The sequence below is a fragment of the Saccopteryx bilineata genome, chromosome 2, assembly GCF_036850765.1.
Source record: "Saccopteryx bilineata isolate mSacBil1 chromosome 2, mSacBil1_pri_phased_curated, whole genome shotgun sequence".
NCBI lineage: Eukaryota > Metazoa > Chordata > Mammalia > Chiroptera > Emballonuridae > Saccopteryx > Saccopteryx bilineata.
This window is the reverse complement of record NC_089491.1, coordinates 353,575,603-353,601,322: the sequence shown is the minus strand read 5'-3', so window position 1 is coordinate 353,601,322 and position 25,720 is coordinate 353,575,603. Positions and strand designations below refer to the sequence as shown.

The 25,720-nt window shown below is 40.5% G+C and overlaps 1 protein-coding gene across 1 annotated transcript in view; it reads left to right on the top strand.

Annotated features, from left to right (window-relative positions):
* ACACA (acetyl-CoA carboxylase alpha) overlaps positions 1-25,720 on the top strand; it is a 273,603-nt gene that overhangs the window by 199,258 nt on the left and 48,625 nt on the right. Inside the window, exons 44-45 of the mRNA XM_066262811.1 lie at positions 3,700-3,820; positions 4,382-4,492. Coding sequence (XP_066118908.1) covers positions 3,700-3,820; positions 4,382-4,492 — 232 coding nt within the window. The remainder of the gene's footprint in view (positions 1-3,699; positions 3,821-4,381; positions 4,493-25,720) is intronic.

Genomic DNA, 25,720 nt, shown 5'->3' with positions numbered 1-25,720 from the left:
AGTAGTTTTCTTTATATAATTTATGCCAGAAGTTACCAATCGTTCTTGGTTCACAGCAACCTTTACTGTCTCAGTAATTTTTTCATAGCATACTAGACAAAAAGATATACCTAATATTTCAGTTTATTAAGAAGTTAGAGCCAAACAACTTCATAAGCATTTATGCCCTAAAAACTTAATAATCATTTGAAAATGTAATAATCATACTTGAAAATATTTTAATTTCATTAAGTAATTAATACAGTTACTTGTTAATGGAATATTGCATCTGCATGACATCTCAAATTCTGGAATCAGCTTAGATATAGCCACTGTCATTTCTTGTTCTGCACTGATTTTTGTGCAGAACATTTTTAATTTTTTTCCCACAGAAACAGTGAAAACTTAGTTTTGCAAAGATAGAACATTGTCTTCTTTTTCTTTTTTTCTTTTTATGGTATCTCCTACCTGCCCACTCTTTCCCTCACCTGGTGACCCTGAACCCTAGCCCCTGACCCGAGAAGCAGGAGATGCCAAGATAGGACATTGGAATATAGGAGTATCTAATATTAAGCTATGAACTACCCAAAGCGAGTAGTTCACATGGGATTCAACAGGTATCACAGATCATAGTGTTTTTGTCAAAAACTTAAAACATCCTCAGTGCCCCTGATAGCTCACTGTGCCATCCCAGGATGCTTTGGTGCACAATGTAGATATGGTGGGATTTTGCCAATTTTTACATGCTTATTGCTAAATATTTTGCATTTTTCTTTGCTACTCTGAATGAATTTCTCTTTATTACTGGTATCTCAGACAGCTATTGAGTTTATATATATATTGCTTTTGTTAAAAGCAAGTTGTGTTTCTTTTCTGAGCTTTAGTCTCCTCATCTCTAAGGTGAAGGTCAAATAAACTAATATACATAAAGCTGCTACTGAGCACATAGTAAGCAGTCAAAAATCCTGGCTATTATTATTATCTGTACTAATGGAGATGCTATTACCTGTCATACTGGATTGTTGTAATAAAAAATGACATATATGACTGTGTTTTGTTAATTGTATTACACTATACAAGTAATTTTTTTATAATAAATAATGTTAAAAATTGATACTACATTAAACAATGGTAGCCTCAATGATAGAAAACTCAGGGCCCTGGTTTGGTTGACTCAGTGGTAGAGTGTCGGCCTGGCATATGGAAGTCCCGGGTTCGATTCCTGTTCAGGGCACACAGGAGAAGTGACCATCTACTTCACTCCTCCCCTCCCCTTTCTCTCTCCCTCTCCCTCTCCCTCTCCCTCTCCCTCTCCCTCTCCCTCTCCCTCTCCCTCTCCCTCTCCCTCTCCCTCTCCCTCTCCCTCTCCTGGCATGTGGAAGTCCCGGGTTCGATTCCTGGTCAGGGCACACAGGAGAAGTGACCATCTGCTTCACTCCTCCCCCTCCCCTTTCTCTCTCCCTCTCCCTCTGCCTCTCCCTCCCTCTCCTCTTCCCAAAGCCATGGCTCGAATGAACAAGTTGGCCCCGGGCTCTGAGGATGGCTCCATTGCCTTGCCTCTAGTGCTAAAATAGCTCAGTTGCCGAGCAGTGGAGTAGTGGCCCCAGATTGGCAGAACATCAGCCCCAGACAGGGGTTGCTGGGTGGATCCTGGTTGGGGTGCATGTGGGAGTCTGTCTCTCCACCTCCCTGCCTCTCACTTGATTAAAAAAGAAAAGAAAGCTCAGATCATAGAGCAGAATGTGGGAAATATTTTCTCTTTTTCATGTAATACAATGGAAGAAGATGGCACTTAACAAATCATGAACATCTTAGAGCAGTGGTCAGCAAACTCATTAATCAACAAAGCCAGATATCAACAATACAATGATTTAAATTTCTTTTGAGGGCCAAATTTTTTAAACTTAAACTATATAGGTAGGTACATTCCTTATCGAGGTAGTGCCCACACATGGTATTTTGTGGAAGAGCCACACTCAAGGGGCCGAAGAGCCACATTTGGCTTGCAAGCCACAGTTTGCCGACCACTGTCTTAGAGTAATTATGCAATCCTTCAGAGGACAGAGATCTGCTTTTCAGGGAAGACTTACTGGGCCCATGTGTGTTTGTGCCTATATGGTTTGTGAGCCGTATAAAAAGAACACATTCATCTCCCCCCTCCCCCACCAAGTTAATGTGACTCATTAATTCCTTAAGGTTACCTGTAATATAACTCGAGAATCTAGAGTCTAAGTACAGAGCCAAAGGAAGAATTGGGGAGTTTGGGGCTCAAAATAGAAAGGCAGTGGAAACTGGGAAGCACAGATGCAAAGCCACAGACCAACAGCAAGAGCAAAGAAAAGGAATCGGTGGAGGGCTCAAAGTAAAGAAGGGAACAGAGAAATACGGGGGCGAAAAAAAAAGTAGTTGAAGAGCCACTATGGGATACTTATTTATTATTTCAATTTATAAAACTATGCCCAGTGCCAAACCTTCTGAGTGCACATAGAACAATAAATAATATATGCCCATCTCTACTTCCCACTTTGTTTTTTCCTTTCTTTTATTAGTTGCATTCCCCATCTCCCATTTCCCATTATCAGCTATCACTCCTAATCCCCTGCCAGCAAGACAGATGAGTGGCTCCCACTGGATCCACAGGATGCTTTCTGGACAACTTGGCCAGCATTTCACTCCTACACACATTCCACCTGCCCCTCCAGAGGCCTATAGCCAGGAACCCTCGTGCATACACTTGATATTTACGGAGGAGCAGGGATAGGAGTACACTCTTTTGACCTCCCCCTTCCTCTGTGTCTTAGAAAGAGAGAGGATTTTGACTAGAAATCAGGTGTAGCATTCTCACTATACCTCTGGATTTTTTTATTCCTATGTAACTTCTAAAATTGGTGATTTAATGGTTCTTGCTTATTAAAGAGATATATACATTGACCCTGACTTTTAAGAAACTTGTTCTAGAAAGTAAGAGCATCTAAAATCTGAGTGCCATTTATGTGTCAAGCCCCTTGTTGCATCATTTAAACTCTCATGTCAACCCTTAGTGATAGATACTGCCACCTCATTTTACAGAAGTTACTATTATCCCTGAAATCACACTGCTGCAGGTGTCAGAGCAGGGATTTAAACCTATATTTCATTCTAGATGTTGCCCTTTCTTTTGTACCATATTGCCTTCAGACAAAATAGGCACCAGGCTACGAAGTAAAGATATGTGAATAAAGAATATAGAGCCTTGGTGTTTTATGTAAACTTCCATTGTGATTTTTGTATGCTTTTAGGAGCTTTGGGTTATTTTAAAATTATTATTATTAAATGAGAGGCAGGGAGGCAGATAGACAGACTCCCTCATGTGCCCCAACCAGGATCCACTTGGCAAGCCCCCTACTGGCAATGTTCTGCCTATCTGGGGCTGCTGCTCTGTTGCATGGGCCATGGAGCCATCCTCAGCGTCCAGGGCCAACTTGCTCCAACCATTCAAGCCATGGCTGCAGGAAGAGGAGAGAGAGAGAGAGAAGTAGAGGGGGAGGAATGGAGAAGCAGATGATTGCTTCTATGTGTCCTGACTGGGAATCAAACCTGGGACTTCTGCACGCTGGGCTGATTCTTTTCTGCTGAGCTAACTGGCCAGGGCAAAGGAGTGTTTTAATGCTGATTATTCTTTCAAGAGATTGTTCTTACTGTGTTTTAACTTTTGTAATTTGGTATGACTATATCCAATAGGTACAAGATAACCGATATTATTGGAAAGGAAGAGGGACTTGGAGCAGAGAACCTTCGAGGTTCTGGAATGATTGCTGGAGAATCCTCATTGGCCTATGATGAGATCATCACCATTAGCCTGGTAAATCTTGCCTGAATGCGAAATTTTTGAAGAGTTGACTATGTCGGTAGGATTTCTTTTTGCCCCATCCCTGCAATTCCAAAATGAGAACATTTCTTTAAAATTGCATCTCTAAAATTTGATTTTAATTGTGCATGATAATAGGAAGACAGGGTAGTGTAAATAGTTCTATTTTAGCCTTTAGTTCCTTTCTGTAAATATCCTACCAGATTTTTAACAGCTTGAATTTCTTCTCTTACTATCTTCATTCATACATCCAGGATTAGATGCTTGGCAAAAGTACAAGAGAAGTAAAGGGTCTCTGAACCTTTAATACTTGAATCATTGAATGAGTTCTGTACCTTCTTTGACCAGGAAATTATTGTTTTTTGTACTGTTATTATTATTAAACAGAATTCTTAAAAGCAGTATTTTTTTCTGTTAATGTGGGTTTTACATATCTGTGCCTTAGTTGTTTTGTTGGGGTTTTTTTGTTTGTTTGTGTGTTTTTTTGTGCCTAGTTTTTATAGCTTGAGAGGGGACATAAATGTGTGATGTCTAGAACTTTTCTTTTTTTTTAAGGTTACATGCCGGGCCATTGGAATTGGGGCTTACCTTGTCCGGCTGGGACAGAGAACCATCCAAGTTGAAAACTCTCACTTAATTCTCACAGGAGCTGGGGCCCTCAACAAAGTAAGTTTCTAGGATTTGGAAGAAGTATGAAAGCTGTTTGAAGGTTATTGTGAATTCTTGATTCAGGATCCTGATTGGGAGGAATCCATTCAATCCATGCCTTCCTCAGTCTATCTCTTCACCTCTTCTTCCACTTTCCCTACTGAATGCCTTGCTTGCCTGCTCATTCATTCAGTCAACAAATATTTTGAGTATCTACTATATGATGGGCACTGTTCAGGCCCTGTGGATGTTAATGAATAAACCATATGAAACTCCTGCCCCAAAGAGTTTACATTCTAGTGTCTTTCTAGACAGACAGAAAATTGAGTTCTTCTATTCCTCCCTCCTTCCCTTTTTCTCTTCTATGAGTAAGGAACATGAGATCTATTTCCAGACGTAGAGTTGTCTGGGAAGCATCCTCTGAATGTGTTGAGGGTATCAAGTTTTAACGTTTTGAGAACTTTGTGAATGCACTTCTAAAAAAGGATCCCTTGTACATAGAGGAAGTACTTGGTAAATATTGAATGGGAAGATGGGTGGATGGATGGGTTGCTGGGAAAGAGTGTGACATAGAGGGTTATCTTCCCTTCGAAAGAAATGCTTGTGCCTTGAATTGAAGCTCACTGGGGCTTTTCCAAATGGGGATAAAAAAGATCACTTCTTGTAAGAGCAAAAGCTATCTAAGAATACCTGGATATACAAAGGACAATGTAGTTCTGATTTTTTTGCAGATACAGGAAAATTATTTTCTCTCCAGAGCCCAGGAATATGTAATAGTCTGGGGCCTGCTGACTGACCTTGTACAATCATATAACCTCTCAGCTTCTCAGCTTTCTTTATCTGCCAAAAGGTGATAATTTATACCTTTAAATGATACTGCAGAAATCAGATGAGAAAACATAAGTAAAAATACCTGGTACTTGGCACAAAGTGCTGGCCCTCATTCTGTTTTCAGTTCCTTTTTCTTCTCTCTTACATGGTTTGGTGATGGAATTTGTGGAATTACATGCATGCTAAATCATATTGGATATTGTGTTTACTAGACATGCACAAACTTTTTATCAAGCTTTCACCTTCAGATGGAAGGATAGGAATTAAGTGCCCTATCCCATCACTCCCGTTTAGAAACTCTTGATCCTTCCATTGGTCCAGTTAGCTTTGGGGGATGTCAGAAATGAGGAGAATGATTTGATGTGACCAGCTTGTTCTCTGCCTTCATGTGTCCTTTTCTGGGTTTACCCTTCTATCCAGGGAATAGCAAAGTAGTGTTAACAGTGGTGAACTTGTATGGCCTGCTCCATTTTTTGAGAGTAGCCTAGAAGTAAAGGTTGTGAACTGCCACTAATGAAGGAGATTATTGCAGTGGATCAGACTGCTAAGTGTCCTAAAATTTTTTAAGTTGCTCTTTTGGATACCTTGTTAGGATAAGATATTAACAAATCTTGAAGAGAATTGTCGATATCATTATCTGTGAAGATAGAAGTTAAAGACACCTGTATTTCCACAGTGTTCTCATACCTCAACAAAGAGCTTATTTCTGAAATGTATCTTGTTACACTGAGTTTCTTATTTTCTCACTTATATACTATGTGATCCACAAAGAATATTACAAAAAACAAAGGTTTTGTTGTTGAGGTATTGTTGCTGCTTTTTGCCTAAAAACTTGCTCGTTGAATTTCATTTATGCCATTAGGAAAGCTTTAGGGATTCTTTTTTTCCTAAATTCCGATCAAATTTATTATCTTCACCATCTTCCTAGCCTCCAGGGTTGCTGTGAAAGAAGTCTAGTTGCAGGGAAAAGACAAGTGGAGCTGCAGCTGTAACTTACCAGCAGTGCTCATTTCCAGAAGGACATGATCATTTGTGGCTGAAGGGAATGATCAGTTAGAGAGGTTACCTAATCCTGCTCTTCCTGCTTCACTGTTTTCATGTCAGTGCCTCTGAAGTATAGAGTCCTATTGCTGGAAGACGCCGATTTCATGCAAATTCACTAAGAATGTCCTATCTGCCCCTTTGCCTATCAGGTATGAAAAAGGAAACTGCAGGAACTCCTTGCTCAGATTGCTTTCTCTGACTCGTGCCTGTTCCATCTTTGTGTGTAGCTGCGACTTTCTACATCTCTTTTGCCTTTCTTTCTGTAAGGATCCCTGTCTCACATACTCTGGGTGTGTGCAGGTCACTTAAGTGCTTGCCTCTTCCTGTGTGAATGCTGATCCCTCTGTCTCTTTGTGTCTGTATCTCACTTCTAGATCCCTCTCTTTCTCTGTCTGTGTGCCTCCCTGAGTATGCATGTGTGAGAAAGTCTTTGTGTGTGTCTGAAACAGTGCAGAGCCAGCCTCCTTAAGCCTTGACTCTTGCTTGTAGTATGTATGTACTTGTATAAAGTGGAAATGTAGGTGGTATATACAAGCTTTAAGACTGAAAACATTTGACCCCCACATTTTTTAGTCTTCATTCTTTATGTTAAACATTGGGGTGAAGAATAAGAAGGGAGGGGGTACGCAAAGGTTGTAGGGAAAAAAATCTGTGTGTGCAAGTGCCGATCCCGTTGACCCCTTTGAAAATTGAAATAATGATAATGCGCGTCTCCTGACTGCATCAAAGTATCAGCACATCAAAAGCCAGGAGGCATGAAATGCAAATGATAAAGTGAAAGCAGATGGATTGTGCATGATCGCCTGATGCCCAATGAATTTTAAAAGGTGCCCGTTTGCAAATGGGGGGGCTGGGGGGGGTAGGGGGGCTGAAATAAACACGTTATCCCTGCAATTTTTTTTGTTCTTGACGCTCACTCCTGACAATATTTTTTCACACTTGAGTGAACACCCACTCCTCTCTCTCTCCCTCTCCTTTTTCCCCTTTCTTTCTCGCTCTCCCCCCACTCTCACCAACTCCCTCCCCCCACCCCCACCCCTTACACATCTCAGGTCATGTCGCTGCAGCTCCAGTGGAAATAATAAGATATAAACCACGAGGTTGTTATTTGCATAGAAATAGCATGGAGCCCCAGGCAGCAAGGGAGAAGGACATAGGGATCATTTGTCTAAAATTTTAATGTAAACTTTTGCTGAGGCAGAAATTTTTTTAAAACTTTCTCTCAGTTCTTCTCCACCCATCCCCACCCCCCCAAAAATACCCATCTCTGATTTGACTTAACATAGTTCAATTTGAAGAGAAAGGGCTGACAGTCCACATATTGTATTCTCGTAATGCAGTAACATGTAAATTGTTTATTCCTTTAATAGATATGAAGCTGGAGACACGCATTTCCAACTTAATACATTGCATGCATGCGTCCAGCTTTTATGGCTACACTTCATCTCAGTGCACACATGATAGCGCCCCGTCGTTAGCCAACCTACTTTTAATTAGTTTAGACCTTCCTACCTTTTGCTTCCAAAGACCTTCCTTTTTAAAGGATTTCTTTTTGTAGCCAGCAGCAGTAACCTACATATAAAATAAAAATGTTCCTGTAGTTTCCTGTTTTTTACTTTCAGTGGTTTTACTATACATTTTATTCACGGGCACCATCTTTGCCACTGGGTCCTTTGTTCTAAAACCAGAAAGTGCTTCCCACATTTGTAGTTTTATCCTTTTCCCCTAGTGATCTCAGTACTTGTGTATGTATTCTCCTTTTTAGTCTGTCTTGCTCTTTGTCACTGGCAGTTACTTGTGAAGTGTTACCAAGTTGAGGAAAGACACAGTACCTGAGTTTTCTTGAGTGTTGCAGAAACAGATTTGACATTTGTACTAAAGGCAATAGGATGGTGATTAGAGGCAGTCTTGATGACTTTATTGGAAACTCAAATCAAGGACATCTTTCTGGTTTCCTGCCACCTTCTGGGTGGGCTAGTGATGTCAGGGCCATTTTACAGGTGAAGGCTAAAACAGTAAGAGGTAAAGTGACTCAGTTCTATTGACAGAAACTAGATCAGCATCAGAACATGACCTATCTTCCATGCCCCCAAGTTTCATTTAAGTTGAGCTTAGTTCCTTGTGCTTAATGTCCATAAAGCCTTTAAACAAGAAGGTAGTCTGGTCATTTTCCTTTTTGTCTAAATGTCATGAGCATGATGACATAAATAAGAGAAACTTCTACAGCTTGCTATTCCATGTCACTCAAAGTAGCAGATCATAGGTTCCTAGCGGTACAAACCGTAGGCTGTGAGTGGCAGATTCCTCAGAATGCCTCACGGAGTGGGAAAGGCAGATTTGATGGATGTGACAAACTACCCTGCTTGAAGGGAGTCTTGCTGGCCTGGCAAAGGCAGTGACCTGTGTGCTTAGGTAACTGGTAAGATAGACCCTTACAGGTCTGAGACAATTTGTAGTCAGAAACTCCAAAGTCAAGGTGCCACTGGACATTTGCAGTAACTTTCTGATTTTCTTTCCCTCCCCCACAATTCCTTCTCTCCATGTCTATTTAATATGTTTAATGTAATTTCAGGTGGTAGATAGGGTGAAAGAACCCAGTATTGTAAGGGGCACTGATGGAGACTAGAGCCTTCTAGTTCTCAGCCCCAGATTTGGTGAGAACTCTCTCTGTACACAGAGAAATCAGAATTTGCAGTTTATGGCTTGTCTTATAGACAATAACTGTCTATGGAAGTAAGGCTGTGCCAATGGCTGTGATAGATGAATTATGGTTTCATTCAAGAGGTGTGATTTGTGACTTCCTTGTGATAAGCATTTTAAAGCTTCTGCTTTGAGGAGGAGGATCCCATAATCTTATCCCCTTAGCAAGGTCAGGCTCCTGTTTCCACTGCATCTGCCAGGAAAAAGGAAATTATGTGATGGGTGTGGCTAGGACTATATGTTAAGCTGATAGGGGGCTAATTCTGCCAAAGTTGCTTTTAAGACTTGGTCTAAGTTCCTCTTTTGATTTCAGTTTCCAAATACATACTTTAATGTATCTGCACAATATGAAATGTGAATCGTTGCTGCCTTTTGGGACAGTTTCAGAGATCCTCCCCTGAGCTTGTAGCACCAGGGCTGTACTATATACATTCTGCATAGTCACCTACGACTCTGTGACACCCAACACAAGAGAATCATGGAGGCTTACAAAAGGAAGAGGAGATTTAGCTCTATGAGGCTGCATTGTAACTGTCACATAACTTAACAAAGTGGAATAGTTAAGAACCTGGTCTCCAGGGCCCTGGCCGGTTGGCTCAGCGGTAGAGCGTCGGCCTGGCGTGTAGGAGTCCCGGGTTCGATTCCGGCCAGGGCACACAGGAGAAGCGCCCATCTGCTTCTCCACCCCTCCCCCTCTCCTTCCTCTCTCTCTCTCTCTTCCCCTCCCACAGCCGAGGCTCCATTGGAGCAAAGGTGGCCCGGGCACTGAGGATGGCTCGGTGGCCTCTGCCTCAGGCACTAGAGTAGCTCTGGTTGCAACAGAGTGACGCCCCAGAGGGGCAGAGCATCGCCCCCTGGTGGGCATGCCGGGTGAATCCTGGTTGGCACATGCAGGAGTCTGTCTGACTACCTCCCCGTTTCCAGCTTAGGAAAAATGGAAAGAGAAAAAAAAAAAAAAAAGAACCTGGTCTCCAGAGCCAAACTGCCAGGTTTTATTCCTGACTCTACCGCCTACTAGTTGTGTGACCTCAGACAATCTACTTAATCTTTTGGGGTTATGGTTGTATTAACTTAAAAATGGGAATAATAATAGTATTCATCTACCAGGTTCTTGTGAGGATTAAATGAGTTAATTTGGTTAAATCACTAGCATTGTAGTCTTCCCTGAGATATATTAGGATCCTTTCCCTTTACAACTCATTATCCAGGCCATGGAAAGCAAATACAAACACAATATTTGTTATACTTTCTGATCCTTTGAAGATAAAAATTCCTTTAAGAGAATGTTAGATGTCAGTCCTCACTGTACCAGTACATTCATGTGTTGACTTTCCCAATAGATGCTATCTAAAGACAATCACCACACTTTGGAAAGCCATTAACATGAGAGGCACCATGTTCAGACCTGATGGGTAGTATATGTGTCAGTCATCTGTCTACAAGAGTCCCCAAGGACTTGTTGGTACAATAGCCCATAATCACTCAAAGGATCAGTCTAGCAATTTGCATTTTAAAAACTCCCTAACTACCTATTTTCACGATGGAGAGTCCCTGTACTCCCAAAGCTCCAGATGGGATCACTCTCCTTTCTAAAGAGGGCATTTGTGCTTCCTTTCTTAGTAAGCCTTGCTATGAATGAGTTGTCAGAAAGGATTGCAGTAGGAATATCTTCATTTTCAAACCCTTCTCCCATCCCCTTACACACAAAATGTGGGCAAACCTGGCCTTGTTGTTGGGTTTTTTTGTGAAAATTCCTCAATTTTGGTAGAAAACCGTACCAGGTATGTGTGACTTATTTAGTGACTTGTACTCTGCCAGTGGCCTGATCTTGAACTCTGTGATTTGGAGAAATTGCAGGATGGATTCACCATTTAGAGCTCCATTGCAGAAGTTACTCCTGACTCTCTAAGACATCCCATGTAGGTCTGGGGGCTTAGAGACTAATGACTTGGGAGCACCTGCAATAAATAATCAGTCCAGAACTTCTGGATGAAGGGAAAGCTCTGAGGACCTGTGTGGGGCATTGAATGTAGACTCAGGAATTATCATGTTTGACAACCTATTATTAGTGTATTAGTGTGCTCAAACTTTTTCAAATTCTAAAACCTTTAGATTAAAAAAAAAAAAGATAAATACAGTACCATTAGATCATTCTCCCCCATAGGTAAAGCAGTATCCTCCATAAAATCCATTTCTCTCCTTAAAGTGAAGACCAGAGGACCTATTAATCTTACATTCTCTTTAATTTCTAGTTTTCTGTTATGCAGTGAAGATGAACATTGATTTGTAGCCAGGAACCATGTTAGGCTGGGGCAGGGAGAGGATAGATTGGGGGAGGGGTCTAAAAATTTACAATGTATTAGTGTATTATATATTAGTGAGATTAAATATTATTGTAATACATAATATGAGATTAGAAATAGGAGTTGTAAAGTATAATGATTTTAAAACTGTTATCTTTTTATTTATATTATAGAAAAATAAATGCCATGTGGTGGTGGTATTGGTGTCCATGATGTCCACAAGTAGCCACAGAATTATAATTGTTGGGAGTGGAGGATCCTCTAATGGTCCAGCCCCTTAAATGTTTGGATTTACTCGTGACACCATTGCCAAAATTCAACTGGAAGGAAGCTTATTTTTTGAACCAATCCCTTGGATCTGTATAAAGTTCTTTCCTATATTTAATAAAGTCTGTTTCTCTATACAGACAGGTTAACTCTTTTAAAAAAATAATGTTCAAAATGAACAAAACAACTTCTAGTTTTATGGTATAACTAATCTATGGAGAACTGAATAGAACCAAAATCTTTCTCATGTACTTTTGCTTTCAGAGTTTGGCTTTGTCTCAAGAACAAATGTAGTAAAGATGGAAATGCTATTCAAAGATAAACAAAAAATTGGATTTATAAATAATGTTCTTGCCAGCTGAAAATATGAAATTATTAGTAATTATAAGAGAAACAGCTAAAACTTAACACCACTTTTAAAGTACTCTGGAACCTTAGGGGTCTAATGCCTGATTATTTCCTGCTTTCCCATCACTTGTCTAGTTGAAAATTAGGATCCTGATACACCAGTGATTTTCAACTTTTTCCATCTTGTGGTACACATAAACTTCTGCGGCACACCAAAAAATATATTTTTTGCCACTCTGACAAAAAAAATAGGTATAATTTGATTCATTCACACCAGATGGCTATTGTGGTGGTGGTTGTCATTTTTTTTTAATCTGACAGCTTAAGGGTAAAGAGGCCAGTTCCCCTAACTAAATAGTTAGGTATTGCATGTTTTAAAAATTCTTGCAGCACACTAGTTGAAAATTGCTGTGATACACAATTGGAGGGATAGGTCTTTTTGGGTGCTGTATATTAAGGTACTAAATAAAACTCATTGGGTTCAAGGTTTGGTGGTACTTACTTCAGGGATCAGTAAAGTGCTGTAGACTGAGGTACTCTAAAGCTCTAAGGGCTCACACAATCTGATCACATAGTACCTCTCACCTCAGTTTACCATCTCTGGCTCACTTCTTTTTCTTTTCTTTTCTTTTCTTTCTTTCTTTCTTTCTTTCTTTCTTTCTTTCTTTCTTTCTTTCTTTCTTTCTTTCTTTCTTTTGACTGGGACAGAGAGAGGGACAGATAGGGACAGACAAGAAGGGAGAGAGATGAGAAGCATCACTTCTTTGTTGAGGCACCTTAGTTGTTTGTTGACTACTTTGTTATATGTGCCTTGACCAGGGGGCTTCAGCAGAGTGAGTGACCCCTTGCTTAAGCCAGCAACCTTGAGCTTCAAGCCAGCGACCTTGGGGTTATGTCTATGATCCCATGCTCAAGCTAGTGACCCTTCACTCAAGCTTGTGAGCCTGTGCTCAAGCCGGATGAGCCTGCACGCAAGCCAGCAACCTCGGGGTTTCAAACCTGGGTCCTCAACGTCCCAGTCCGATGCTCTATCCACTGTGCCACCACATGGTCAGGCTCTGGCCCACTTCTTATGTGTGAACCTCTGTGATATCTCTGCCCCACCTCCAGAGTGTCCATTTCAACCTCCATAATTGTGTTGCTTCCTGCGTGTTGGAACGAAGAAATGCCTCTCCTTCACAGGTTCTTTGTCATGTAGGGTCTCTGTACCTTCAGCCCCTAATCAAACATTGTCTCTGAACTCAAGCTTAAGTGCCCTCTTAGGACTGTGAACATTGTCCCCTAGGCAGAATGGTTCATCTTCTTCGTTTTCTAGTCAGTCATATGTCACACCTTCTAATGCTGGATTTCCCCCCCCTTTTTCTCTTCCTATAAATGTTCATAGCTCTGTCTTTGCAAATTAGTGTTCACTTGAAGCTTTGCTGTTCCATCTATCTCACCTTCTGCCCTCAACCTTTCTTTTCCCCAACCCCAGCCTGAAACCCAAATAAATTAGCTTCTCACCTCTGCCCCTGGTTGGAAAAAAAATCCCATCCTCCTCCAACAGTGTCTGTTCTTGGATTTGTAGTCAGCAGCCATCTCCAATAACCATCAGGCTGTCAGCTTTGCAGCTCCCCACTACCTCCCACCTCCCCCATCACTCACCAGAGGAAAAAGAGAGCCAGAGCAAGAGCTTGAAATATATCATGCAATAGTGTATCATGAATTTGTTGTGAATCACAGCAGTGAAGCAGGTTTATTTATTTCTGAGACCTTAAATCAATACAAAGTAGGTCTCTTAGTTCTGCTGCTGGGATGGAGTGTGAAAAAATGAGCCCATTGTACTCTTAAAACTTTGGGGAAAGGAGATGACAGCTATATAATTCCATTTACCAGGCACTAGGGGCTTTAATATGAAGGTGACAGGGAGCTCTTTGTGCATTTAGAGCACCATATCCTCTAAATAAAAGATCTGTAGACCTGATAGTGGAGCATAGCTCCGAGTTTAATAATCTCCAAGCATTAGACTGAGCCAATATGTTCCCAAGTCAGAGGGGTCTCCCCCAAACACTCATAAATTAAAACTCCAAGAACTGCACATGCTGGTAGATTAGAAATGCAAGGACTCCATTCTTGTCTAGGAGGATGACAGACCTGGGCCCTGGCTGTGCACAGACTGCTGTGTGAATATGATAAAGACTCTGGAAACAAGACTATTTAGAAACCTGCCTTCTGGCTGTTCATCATTCTAGGGAATGTCCCCTGTGCTGGACCCAAATCTGGCTTTGTTCCCTTTCATTCAGTGTGGTCATCTTCACACAGTCTAATCAGCTAACATACGCAGTAAGGAGTACTGAATTATGAAAGAAGCTTTAAGAGCTGTTCAAATTGAACTATAGATTACCATGCCCAGGCTTCAAGTTTTTCTGGTTGATTCTTGACTGGTTCCTAATTTTGATAATGCTTCAGTGTCTGGAATTTAAGCCTTTTGAAATAGGATGCAAATAAGAGAAATTGAAAATTCAGTGTTATTAAGGAAAAGAACCCACCCATATTTAACCAGTAGTATAACATGCAAATATGAGAAGTCAAGGGCATTGGAACATATAATCAAGTTTAGAATATCTTTCTTTTCTGTATGACTCAGTGATAAAATATACCTTTTCTCAATAGATAAATCAAGTTTGTGCAGCTCAATTGAACAACGTGGAGGTTACAGGTGCCACCCACCCCACAACACACACACACACAGTCAAAAGTCCACTTAAAACTTTTGACCTCCCCATAACTTCAGTTGTCCCTTGGTATCCATGAGGCATTGGTTCCAAGACCCCAGTGGGTACCAAAAGCCACAGACACTCAAGTCCCTTATTTAAAATGGAGTAACACAATGCATATAGTTAGCCCTACGTAGCCATAGATTCTCTACCACAGATTGAAAATGCTATGTTCATTCCACACTTAGTTGAATCTGTGCATATGAGACCTAGAGGGCCAGTTGTACTTTTTTTGTTGTTTTCTTTTAATCTGTTTATAAGTTGATTCATGCAGTTTAAACCGGTGGTGTTCAAGGGTCAGTGGTATAATATGATTTTATCATATAACATTACTAAATTAATTCTAGCCCAGATAAGAATATTGAAAGAAAAACCCACTGTCAAGATGTGGTTCAAGATGATGGCATAGGAAGGTCCTGAATTCATCTCCTCCCACATTCATGAAAAAACATACAGGTCCATGTGGAGCGGTTTCCTCTGAAAAGAACCTGAGAATTAGATGAACATCTGCTTCATAACAAGGATGGCTAGATATGGATATGCCAAAATCCCCACCCCGGCATGGTGACCCACGATCAAGAGAAATTAAAAAAAGAAGCCTCTCCCTGAGGAGCAAGGGGTTTGTATTCTACACCAGCCACCCCAGCCCTTGTCTCCTGCCCCTAAAATATCTGGCTCTGAAAACAATAGGAGACTTCTGGCCAAGATGATGCAATACATAAATGCTGTACCTACCTCCTCCCATGACCACATCAAAATTAAATTAGAACTTAATTATAGAACAACCACCCTTGAGAATGACTTGAAGACTAGCTGACCAAAACTCCTATAATGATATAAAGAAGAAGCCATGTTGAGACTAGTAGGAGGAGCAGAGACACAGAACAGGCTGGTCCCTCACCCACATGTTTCAATTAAGAGTCAGGAGGAGCCTTGGCCAGGTAACTCAGTTGATTAGAGCATCCTCTGGATACCAAGATTGCAGGTTCAGACCCCAGCCAGAACACACATAGGAATCAACCAATGAATGCATAGTGGAACAACAAATCAATGTTTCTCTCTTTCCCTCCCTTCCTTCCTTCTCTCTCTAAAATCAATAAAGACCATATTTCCCCATGTATAGGACATTCCATGTATAAGATGCACCTTAATTTTGGGACCCAAAATTTGGGGGGGAAAAAGTATTACATAAAGTTATTGAACTCGAGTTTTATTCATAATAAAATTCATACAACTCCTCATTACTGTCACAACTCCCATCTATTAGCTTGTCCTCATCTGCATCTGATGATAAATCACTGTCTTCATATATTGCTTTGTCCTCAGTTCCATTGATGGCATCTGAAATGCCACACTTCTTAAATGGCCTGACAATGACTTCAATCTGGATATTATTCCAGGATCTTTTCACCCAGGTACAAACTTCTCCTATAGTTAGTTTCCTCACTTTTCCTACTGGTGTCAAATTGTCCCCAGAAGACTTCATCCATTGGTTCTATTCATCTCTCGTGGCAGCTTTGAAGGGTTTGTTAATGCTGACATCAAGTGGTTGGAGCTGGGATGTCAAGCCTGCAGGTATGATGACAAGTTTTGTTTTTTTGCTCTGCAGCAATCTTCTTTCTGTGTGTTTTTTTGTTGTTGTTGTTTTACAGAGACAGAGTCAGAGAGAGGGATAGATAGGGACAGACAGACAGGAAGGGAGAGAGATGAGAAGCATCAATCATCAGTTTTTTGTTGCAACACCTTAGTTGTTCATTGATTGCTTTCTCATATGTGCCTTGACCGTGGGGCTACAGCAGACCAAGTAACCCCTTGCTCGAGCCAGCGACCTTGGGCTCAAGCTGGTGAGCTTTTGCTCAGACCAGATGAGCCCGCGCTCAAGCTGGCGACCTCGGGGTCTCGAACCTGGGTCTTCCACATCCCAGTCCGACGCTCTATCCACTGTGCCACCGCCTGGTCAGGCCAGTAACTTCTTTTTTATCAGCAATTCTTCTTGCCTCATGTTGAGCCATCTTTGTGGACACAGGAATTCCAATTGTCCTTTGCTCTTCAATCCATATCTTAAATTCCGTCTCTAAATCAGGCCATTTTGCTGATTTGCCTCTCATGGCCTTCTTCTGCCGAGGCATTTTCAGTAGGGTTTCTTCTTATAGCCAGTCTCGATTGATTTCTCAGTTGGAGGACCAAATTTATGTTCAGCAGCACGATTTCCATTCACTTTTGCAAACTGGATCACTTTTAACTTGAATTCAGCACTGTACAAAAATCTTTTCTGAGCCATTTCTGGGCAGAATGTGGCAAAAAGTAACCTACCATAATATACCAGTAAGAAGTACAAAACAGCCTGACCAGGCGGTGGCGCAGTGGATAGAGCGTCGGACTGGGATGCGGAAGTACCCAGGTTCGAGACTCCGAGGTCGCGCGCGGGCTCATCTGGCTTGAGCAAAGAGCTCGCCAGCTTGGACCCAAGGTCGCTGGCTCCAGCAAGGGGTTACTCGGTCTGCTGAAGGCCCACGGTCAAGGCACATGTGAGAAAGCAATCAATGAACAACTAAGAAGTCGCAATGCGCAACGAGAAACTGATGATTGATGCTTCTCATCTCTCTCTGTTCCTGTCTGTCTGTCCCTGTCTATCTCTGCCTCTGTAAAAAAAAAAAAAAAAAAAAGAAGTACAAAACAATGAGTGCAGAGATAACAAGCAAAAAAGTGAGAAATGCAAGTAAAAATATCTACAACAATGAGCGCAAAACCAAGCACGAAAAAGCAGGAAATGCAAGTAAAAAATTCTACAACCACTGTATAAGACACACCCAGTATTTAGACCCCAAATTTTTCGAAAAAGGGTGTGTCTTATATATGGGTAAATACAGTAGGCCCTGACCTGGTTGCTCAGTGGATAGAACATTGTCCCAGTGTGCCAAGGTCACCGGTTTGGTCCCCAGTCAGGGAACATACAAGAAGCAACCAATGAGTGCACAACTAAATGGAACAGCTAAGTGGAACAAGTTGATACTTTTTTTTTTTGCATTTTTCCAAAGCTGGAAACGGGGAGGCAGTCAGACAGACTCCCGCATGCGCCTGACCGGGATCCACCCGGCATGCCCACCAGGGGGGGATGCTCTGCCCCTCTGGGGCATTGCTCTGTTGCATCCAGAGCCATTCTAGCACCTGAGGCAGAGGCCACAGAGCCATCCTCAGCGCCTGGGCCATCTTTGCTCCAATGGAGCCTTGGCTGTGGGAGGGGAAGAGAGAGGCAGAGAGGAAGGAGAGGGAAGGAGTGGAGAAGCAGATGGGCGCTTCTCCTGTGTGCCCTGGCCGGGAATCAAACCTGGGACTCCTGCACGCCAGGCCAATGCTCTACCACTGAGCCAACCGGCCAGGGCCACAAGTTGATACTTCTATCGCTCCTTTTCCCTCTCCCTGTTCTTCTCCTCTCCCTTCCTCTCTCAAATCATTGCAAATTTTTAAAAAATAATTTAAATCAATTAAAAAGTTTTAAAAAATAATCAGAAGGGATATCTCAGTAGCAGAGTTCCCCATCAGGGAGCAAGGGGTCTCAGCCCGATGGAGCTCTCCCCATCATAGAGCACCAGTGGCAGGAAGTACTTATAACAACTGGCTGTAAAACTCAGTAGGGACTCAGTTTGGCTGAGATGGAGAGCTGCTGGAGACTCTTAAAGGGCCCAAGCACATGCTTACTCACAAATACTCTCCATCTGCTCCAGAGAAAGGACAGCTGATTGATAAATGCCAAGGACATAGGGAGAGAAATTGAATTGTTTAGCTTCAGAGTGAGGGCTGGTGGAGCAACTTTCTCTGGGACTAAATTTCAGGCACCATTGTTCCTTTCTTGGGCTTTCTTCACCCCCACAGCCTACAGGCATAGGCCAATGCCAAAGTTGACTCTCTGTTGTCCTATTAATGCTGGTCTCACCCCACTCAATTCACATGCCCAGCCCAAACCTCTTTCAGAGACTAATCCTCACAAGCAGTCGGCCTGGGCCTGCACTATGGACTTACCAAAATTCTCTCAATGATTACTTTAAATGTAAATGGACTAAATTCTTCCATCAAAAGATATAAGGGTGACTGAATTAATAATTAAAGCAAAATCCACTACATGTTGCCTACAAGAAATTCACTTCAGCCTGACCGGGTGGTGGCTCAGTGGAAGGAGCGTAGGACTGGGACACAGAGTATCAAGGTTCAAAATCCCGAGGTCACTAACTTGAGCGCAGGCTTATCTGGCTTGAGTGTGGGCTCACCAGCTTGAGCATGGGGTCTCTGGCCTCAGTGTGGGATCATAAACATGACCCAAAGGTTGCTAGCTTGCGCAAGGGGTCATTCACTCTGCTATAGCCCCCCGGTCAAGGCACGTATGAGAAAGAAATCATTAAACAACTAAGGTGCTGCAACAAATAATTGATGCTTCTCATCTCTCTCCCTTCCTGTCTGTCCCTATCTGTTCCCCTCTCTCTGTCACCAAAAACAAAAAACAAAAAAAAAACTCACTTCAGATCTAGAGACACACATAGACTGAAAGTGAAAGGATGGAAAAAGATATTTTCTACTAATGAATATTTAAAGAAAGCTGGGGTAGCAATACTATATTCGACAAAATAGGCTTTAAAAGACTAACAAAAGACAAAGAAGGGCATTACATAATGATAAAGGGATCAATCCAAGAAGAAGATCCAATAATTGTAAATATTTATGTACCCAGCATAGGAAGCAACCTAACATATAAAGTAAATATTAACAGACTTAAAGGGAGAAATTGACAGCAATACAATAATAGTAGGGGACTTTAATACCCCCCCTTATATCAATGGATAGATCATCTAGACAGAAAATCCATAGGGAACCATTGGCCTTAAATGGTACATTATAGCAGATGGATTTAATAGATATATACAGAACATTTTATTCAAAAGCAAAAGACTGTACATTTTTATAAGTGCATATGAAACACTATCTGGGACAGATCACATGTTGGGCCACAAAACAAATCTCAGTAAATGTAAGAAGATTGAAATCATATCAAGCAACTCTGACCACAGTGGTATGAAACTAGATCTCAGTTACATGAAGAAAACGAGAAAAATTACAAACATCTGGAGAGTAAACAGCATGAGTCAATGAAGAAATCAGAGGAAATAAACAAAACAAAACAAAAAACTGAGACAAATGAAAATGGAAACACAACATTCCAAAATCTATGGGACCAGCAAAAAGAGTTCTAAGATGGAAGTTCACGGAGATACAGGCCCTATCTCAAGAAACAGGAAGAGCTCAAACAACCTAACTTTACACCTAAAGGAACTAGAAAGAGAATAAACAAATCTCAAAGTTGGTAGAAAGCATGAAATAATGGCAATAAATGAAAAAGAAAACCTAAAAAATGGAAAAAAATCAGTGAAAGTAAGACCAGGTTCTTAGAAAATAAAAACAAATTGATATACCATTAGCCAGACTTATCATGGAGGGATAAAAAGAAAAGACAAAGGACCCAACTAAATAAAATCAGAAAATAAAGAAGTTACAACAGATGTCTACAGAAATACAGAGAATTATAAGGGACTATTATAAACACTGATATGCCAACAAATTGGACAATCTAAAAGAATAAATTTCTAGAAACATAGTCTTTTAAGACTGAAATAAAAAATCTGAATAGACTGATTATTAATAAGAAGATTGAATCAGTAATACAAAGATTCCCCACAAACAAAAGTCCAGGACTAGTTGGCTTCACTGGTAAATATACCAAACATTCAAAGAAGATTTAATAGATATCCTTTTTATACTATTCCATAAAATTGAAGAGATGGGAATGATTCTAAACTCATTTTACAAAGCCAGTATTACTCTAATACCAAAACCAGAGAAAGACACCTCAAAGAAAGAATATTACAGGCCACTATTCCCAATGAACATAGTTTCAAAAATCCATAGAACAAAATATTAGCAAATCAAAATCAATAATAAATAAAGGGTTGGTTATACACCACACTCCAGTGGGATTGATTCCAGAAATGCAAGGATAGTTCAACATCTACAAATCAATTAACTTGATACACATTAAAATAATGAAAGATGAAAATTATATCCTCATACTAATAGATGTAGAAAAAGCACCCAACAAAATTCAACATCTGTTTTGGATAAAAACTCATTGAAGTGGGTTTAGAAGGAACATACCTCAACATAATAAAGGTAATATATGACAAAACCACAACTAACATCATACTCAACTGTGAACAGCTGAAAGGATCAGAAATAAGACAAGTCCACTATTGCAGCTTTTATTTAAATAGCATTGGAAGTCCTAACCATGATAATAAGGCAAGAAAAAGAAATAAAAAGCATAAAACTGTTACTATTTTAGGTAACATCATACTATATACATAAATAGAAAACCCTAAACACTCACCAAATAGCTGTTAGAACTAAAATTACAGCATAAAAATTAATATACAGAAATCTGTTGCATTTCTATATACTAATAAACTATCAAAAAGAAAAATTAATTCCATTTATAACTGTATCAAACAGAATAAAATACCTAGGAATAAATTTAACCAAGGAAGTAAAAGATGTATATTGAAAACTACAGGATATTAATGAAAGAAATTGAAGAAACAAAAGATATTCTGTGCTCATGGATTGGAAGAATCAATAGTGTTAAATTGTCCGTACTACCCCAACCACTCTGCAAATTAAGTGCCATCCCTATCTAAATTCCAATGGCAATTTTCATAGAACTAGAATAAGTAATCCTAAATTTGTGATGGAACCACAAAAGACCCTAACTATTCAAAGCAATCTTGAGAAGAAAAAACAAAGTTTAAAGCATCACCTTCCCTGATTTCAAACTGTACATAGTAATCACAACAATATGGTACTGACATAAAATAGACACATAAATCAATGGAACAGAATAGGAAACCAGTAATTAAACCCACACCTATATGGTCAATCTATGACAAAGAAGGCAAGAATATACAGGTTCTTCAATAAATGGTTTTGGGAAAACTTGACCTTGTCTTATACCATGTACAAAAATTAATTCAAAATGGATTAAAGACTTGAATATAAGCCATGAAGAAAACTCCTAGAAGATAATATAGGCAATAAACTCATTGTCATTGGTCTTAGGGATATATTTTTGGATCCAACTCCATAGGAAAGGATAACAAAAGCAAAAATAAATGGCACTGTATCAAACTCAAAAACTTTTACACAGCAAAGGAAACCATCAACAAAACAAAATGGCAACCTACTGAATGGGAGAAGATATTTGCAAGTTATATATCTAATAAGGAGTTAATATCCAAAATATATAAAGAACTTATGCAACTCAGGGACAAACAAGGAAACAATTTGACTTAAAAAATAGGACCTGAGGCCCTGGCCGGTTGGCTCAGCAGTAGAGCGTCGGCCTAGCGTGTGGAGGACCCGGGTTCGATTCCCGGCCAGGGCACACAGGAGAAGCACCCATTTGCTTCTCCACCCCTCCGCCGCGCTTTCCTCTCTGTCTCTCTCTTCCCCTCCCGCAGCCAAGGCTCCATTGGAGCAAAGATGGCCCGGGTGCTGGGGATGGCTCTGTGGCCTCTGCCTCAGGTGCTAGAGTGGCTCTGGTCGCAACATGGCGACGCCCAGGATGGGCAGAGCATCGCCCCCTGATGGGCAGAGCGTCGCCCCCTGGTGGGCGTGCCAGGTGGATCCTGGTCGGGCGCATGCGGGAGTCTGTCTGACGGTCTCTCCCTGTTTCCAGCTTCAGAAAAATGAAAAAAAAAAAAAAAAAAAAAAAGGACCTGAATAGACATTTTTCCAAAGATATACAAATAGCCAACAGGCACATGAAAGGACACTCAACATGAGTAATTATCAGGGAAATCCAAATCAAAACCACAATGAGATAATCACTTTACATATGTCAGAATGACATAAAAAAGACAGGAGAATGGCTACTATAAAAGTGTTGGCAAGGATGTGGAGAAAAGGGTACTTTTGTACACTGTTCATGGGAATATAAATTGGTGCATCCACTATGGAAAACAGTATGGAGGTTCCTAAAAAACTTAAAAATAGAATTGTATGATCCAGCAGTTTTGCTTCTGGGTATTAATCCAAAGAAAACAAAAATAGCTAATTTGAAAAGATATATGTCTCTTTACTCATTGCAGCATTATTTACTATAGCCAAGATATGGAAGCAACTTAAGTGTACATTGATTGGATGGATGGATAAAAAGATGTGCTACATATATACAATGGACTGTTATTCAGCCATAAAAAATAATAAAATCTTGCTATTTGCCAACAACCTGGATGAACCTTGAGGACTTTATTCTAAGTGAAATAAGTCAGGCGGAGAAAAACTAACACCATATGATTTTATTTTAAAAACAAACAAAACCAGATTCATAGATACAGAGAACAGACTGCTGGTTGCCAGAGTGAAGAGGATCAAAATGTACAAACTTTCAGTTATAATATAATTAAGTCACAGGGATGTAATGTACAGCACGGGGAGCATAGTCAATAATTTTATGTTAACTTAGTATGATGACAGAAGGCAACTAGACTCATTGTAGTGATCATTTCATAATGTATAGAAATGTCAAATTGCTATGTACACTGTGAAACTAATATAAGATTGTATGTTAGTTATACTTCAACAACAACAAAAACCCTGGATTTGTAGTGGGGAATCTAAGAGGGGAGGAAAATTGAACCACTCGTTTTACTTATGAAAGCACTAATAAGAAAAACTTCTTTTGCTTATAGTAGTTCAACTTGCTGAAAATATAAATCACAGCTGAGTTTGTATATAGAGCACTAAGAATTATTGCAGTTCATGTGTATTTATTGCACGCCTGTTATGTCTAATGTTTTGTTCTTATGTTGTGGATATGCAAAGATGATTTCTGCTTTCATTGAGCTTAAAGTTTAGGCTAAAAGACAATAACAGTCTTTGTATGTGGTCTAAGCTGAAAAAAAATAAAATTGCAGCCCGTCAGATGTAAATGCGCAAACATAAACAAAAAGGCTGCAGAGATAACCAGTCAGTACTACTCTCCAAAAAGCCAGGCCCAGTGGTCACTACTGGTGGGCACATGTGGTCAGTCACATACTCTTTCAGTCCAACGCCATGTCTTGTATCCTACTTAGAAAAACCACTGGGAGGTGACTGAGAAATGAATTTATTGTGATTATTTTTAATTTCCATCCACAGAAAACATCTGATAAGACTGGTAGAATATATAAAGAGTTCTCACAGCTCAGTAGTAAAGCAAACGGCCTAGTAATTTTAAAAATGGGTAAGAAATTTTTACCAAAGTAAATTTAAAGATGGTAAATAAGTACGTACATGAAAGGGTGTTCATCATTAGTCATTAGGAAAATGCAAATTAAAATTACAATTAGATAACAATAATTTTTAACTGACAATAATAAGTATTAATGAGGATGCAGAACAGCTAGAACTCTCATAGAGTTCCCATTGGTGGGAATGCAAAATGGTACAGTCACTTCTAAAAAGTTTGGCTTTTTAAAAATAATAATAGGCCCTGGCCGGTTGGCTCAGCGGTAGAGCATCGGCCTAGCGTGCGGAGGACCCGGGTTCGATTCCCGGCCAGGGCACACAGGAGAAGCGCCCATTTGCTTCTCCACCCCTCCGCCGCGCTTTCCCTCTCTGTCTCTCTCTTCCCCTCCCACAGCCAAGGCTCCATTGGAGCAAAGATGGCCCGGGGGCTGGGGATGGCTTTGTGGCCTCTGCCCCAGGCGCTAGAGTGGCTCTGGTCGCAACATGGCGACGCCCAGGATGGGCAGAGCATCGCCCTCTGGTGGGCAGAGCCTCGCCCCTGGTGGGCGTGCCAGGTGGATCCCGGTCGGGCGCATGCGGGAGTCTGTCTGACTGTCTTTCCCTGTTTCCAGCTTCAGAAAAATGAAAAAAATAAAAAAGAAAGAAAAAATAATAATAAAGCCTGACCTGTGGTGGCGCAGTGGATAAAGTGTCAACCTGGAAACACTGAGGTTGCCGGTTCAAAACCCTGGCTTGCCTGGTCAAGGCACATATGGGAGTTGATGCTTCCTGCTCCTCCCCCTTCTCTCTCTCTCTCACTCTCTCTCCGCCTCCTCTCTAATAAATAAATAAATAAATAAATTGCTGTTTTAAAAATAATAATAAAGTTATACACTTACCATACAACCTAGTAGGACAACAGTACTACTCCTAGGTATTTACCCAAGAGAAATGAAAATATATATCCATACAAAATCCTGTATGTGAATGTCTATAGCTGATTTATTCATAATTGCCCCAAACTGGAAACCATCCAAATGTTCCCTAACAGGCAAACAGATGAACAAGTTATGGTATTTCCATAAAATGGAGTTACTCTGCAGTGAAAAGGAACTACTGACAACTACATACATCAGCATGAATGAATCTCAGATGCATTAGCTAACTGAAAGAAGCTATACTCAGAAGGCTGTGTACTGTGTGACTCCATGTATAACATTCTAGGAAAGGAAAATTGTTATGACAGAAAGCAGATAAATGGTCATTACATGTGAGAGAAGGGAATTGATTACAAAGGAGATGAGGGAACTTTTGAGGATGAAAACTTTTGATGTGCTTTGTTGGTAGTTAATTGACTATATGTGTTTCTCAAACTTCATAAATTCACCTAAAATTGGGTGATTTTACTATATGTAAATTGTACTCAATAAACCAGACTCCTAAAAATTTCCATATTTGGAAGTAATTTATTGTCAGTATTCTCAGGTCTGCAGCTAAATGGGCATGCAATAGATCCCTGAGATGAGTGATTTCTTTTGGTAGTCAGTTTTTGCTCCAGAAGCCTACGCCTTTTCTCATGCATTTGACAGACTGTCAGGTGCTCTCTTCTACCCATTACATTAAAAATGAGTCCGTTTCTCACCCAGTCCATCCTTATCACCCTTCTGCCATCTAAACTCATTCCTCTG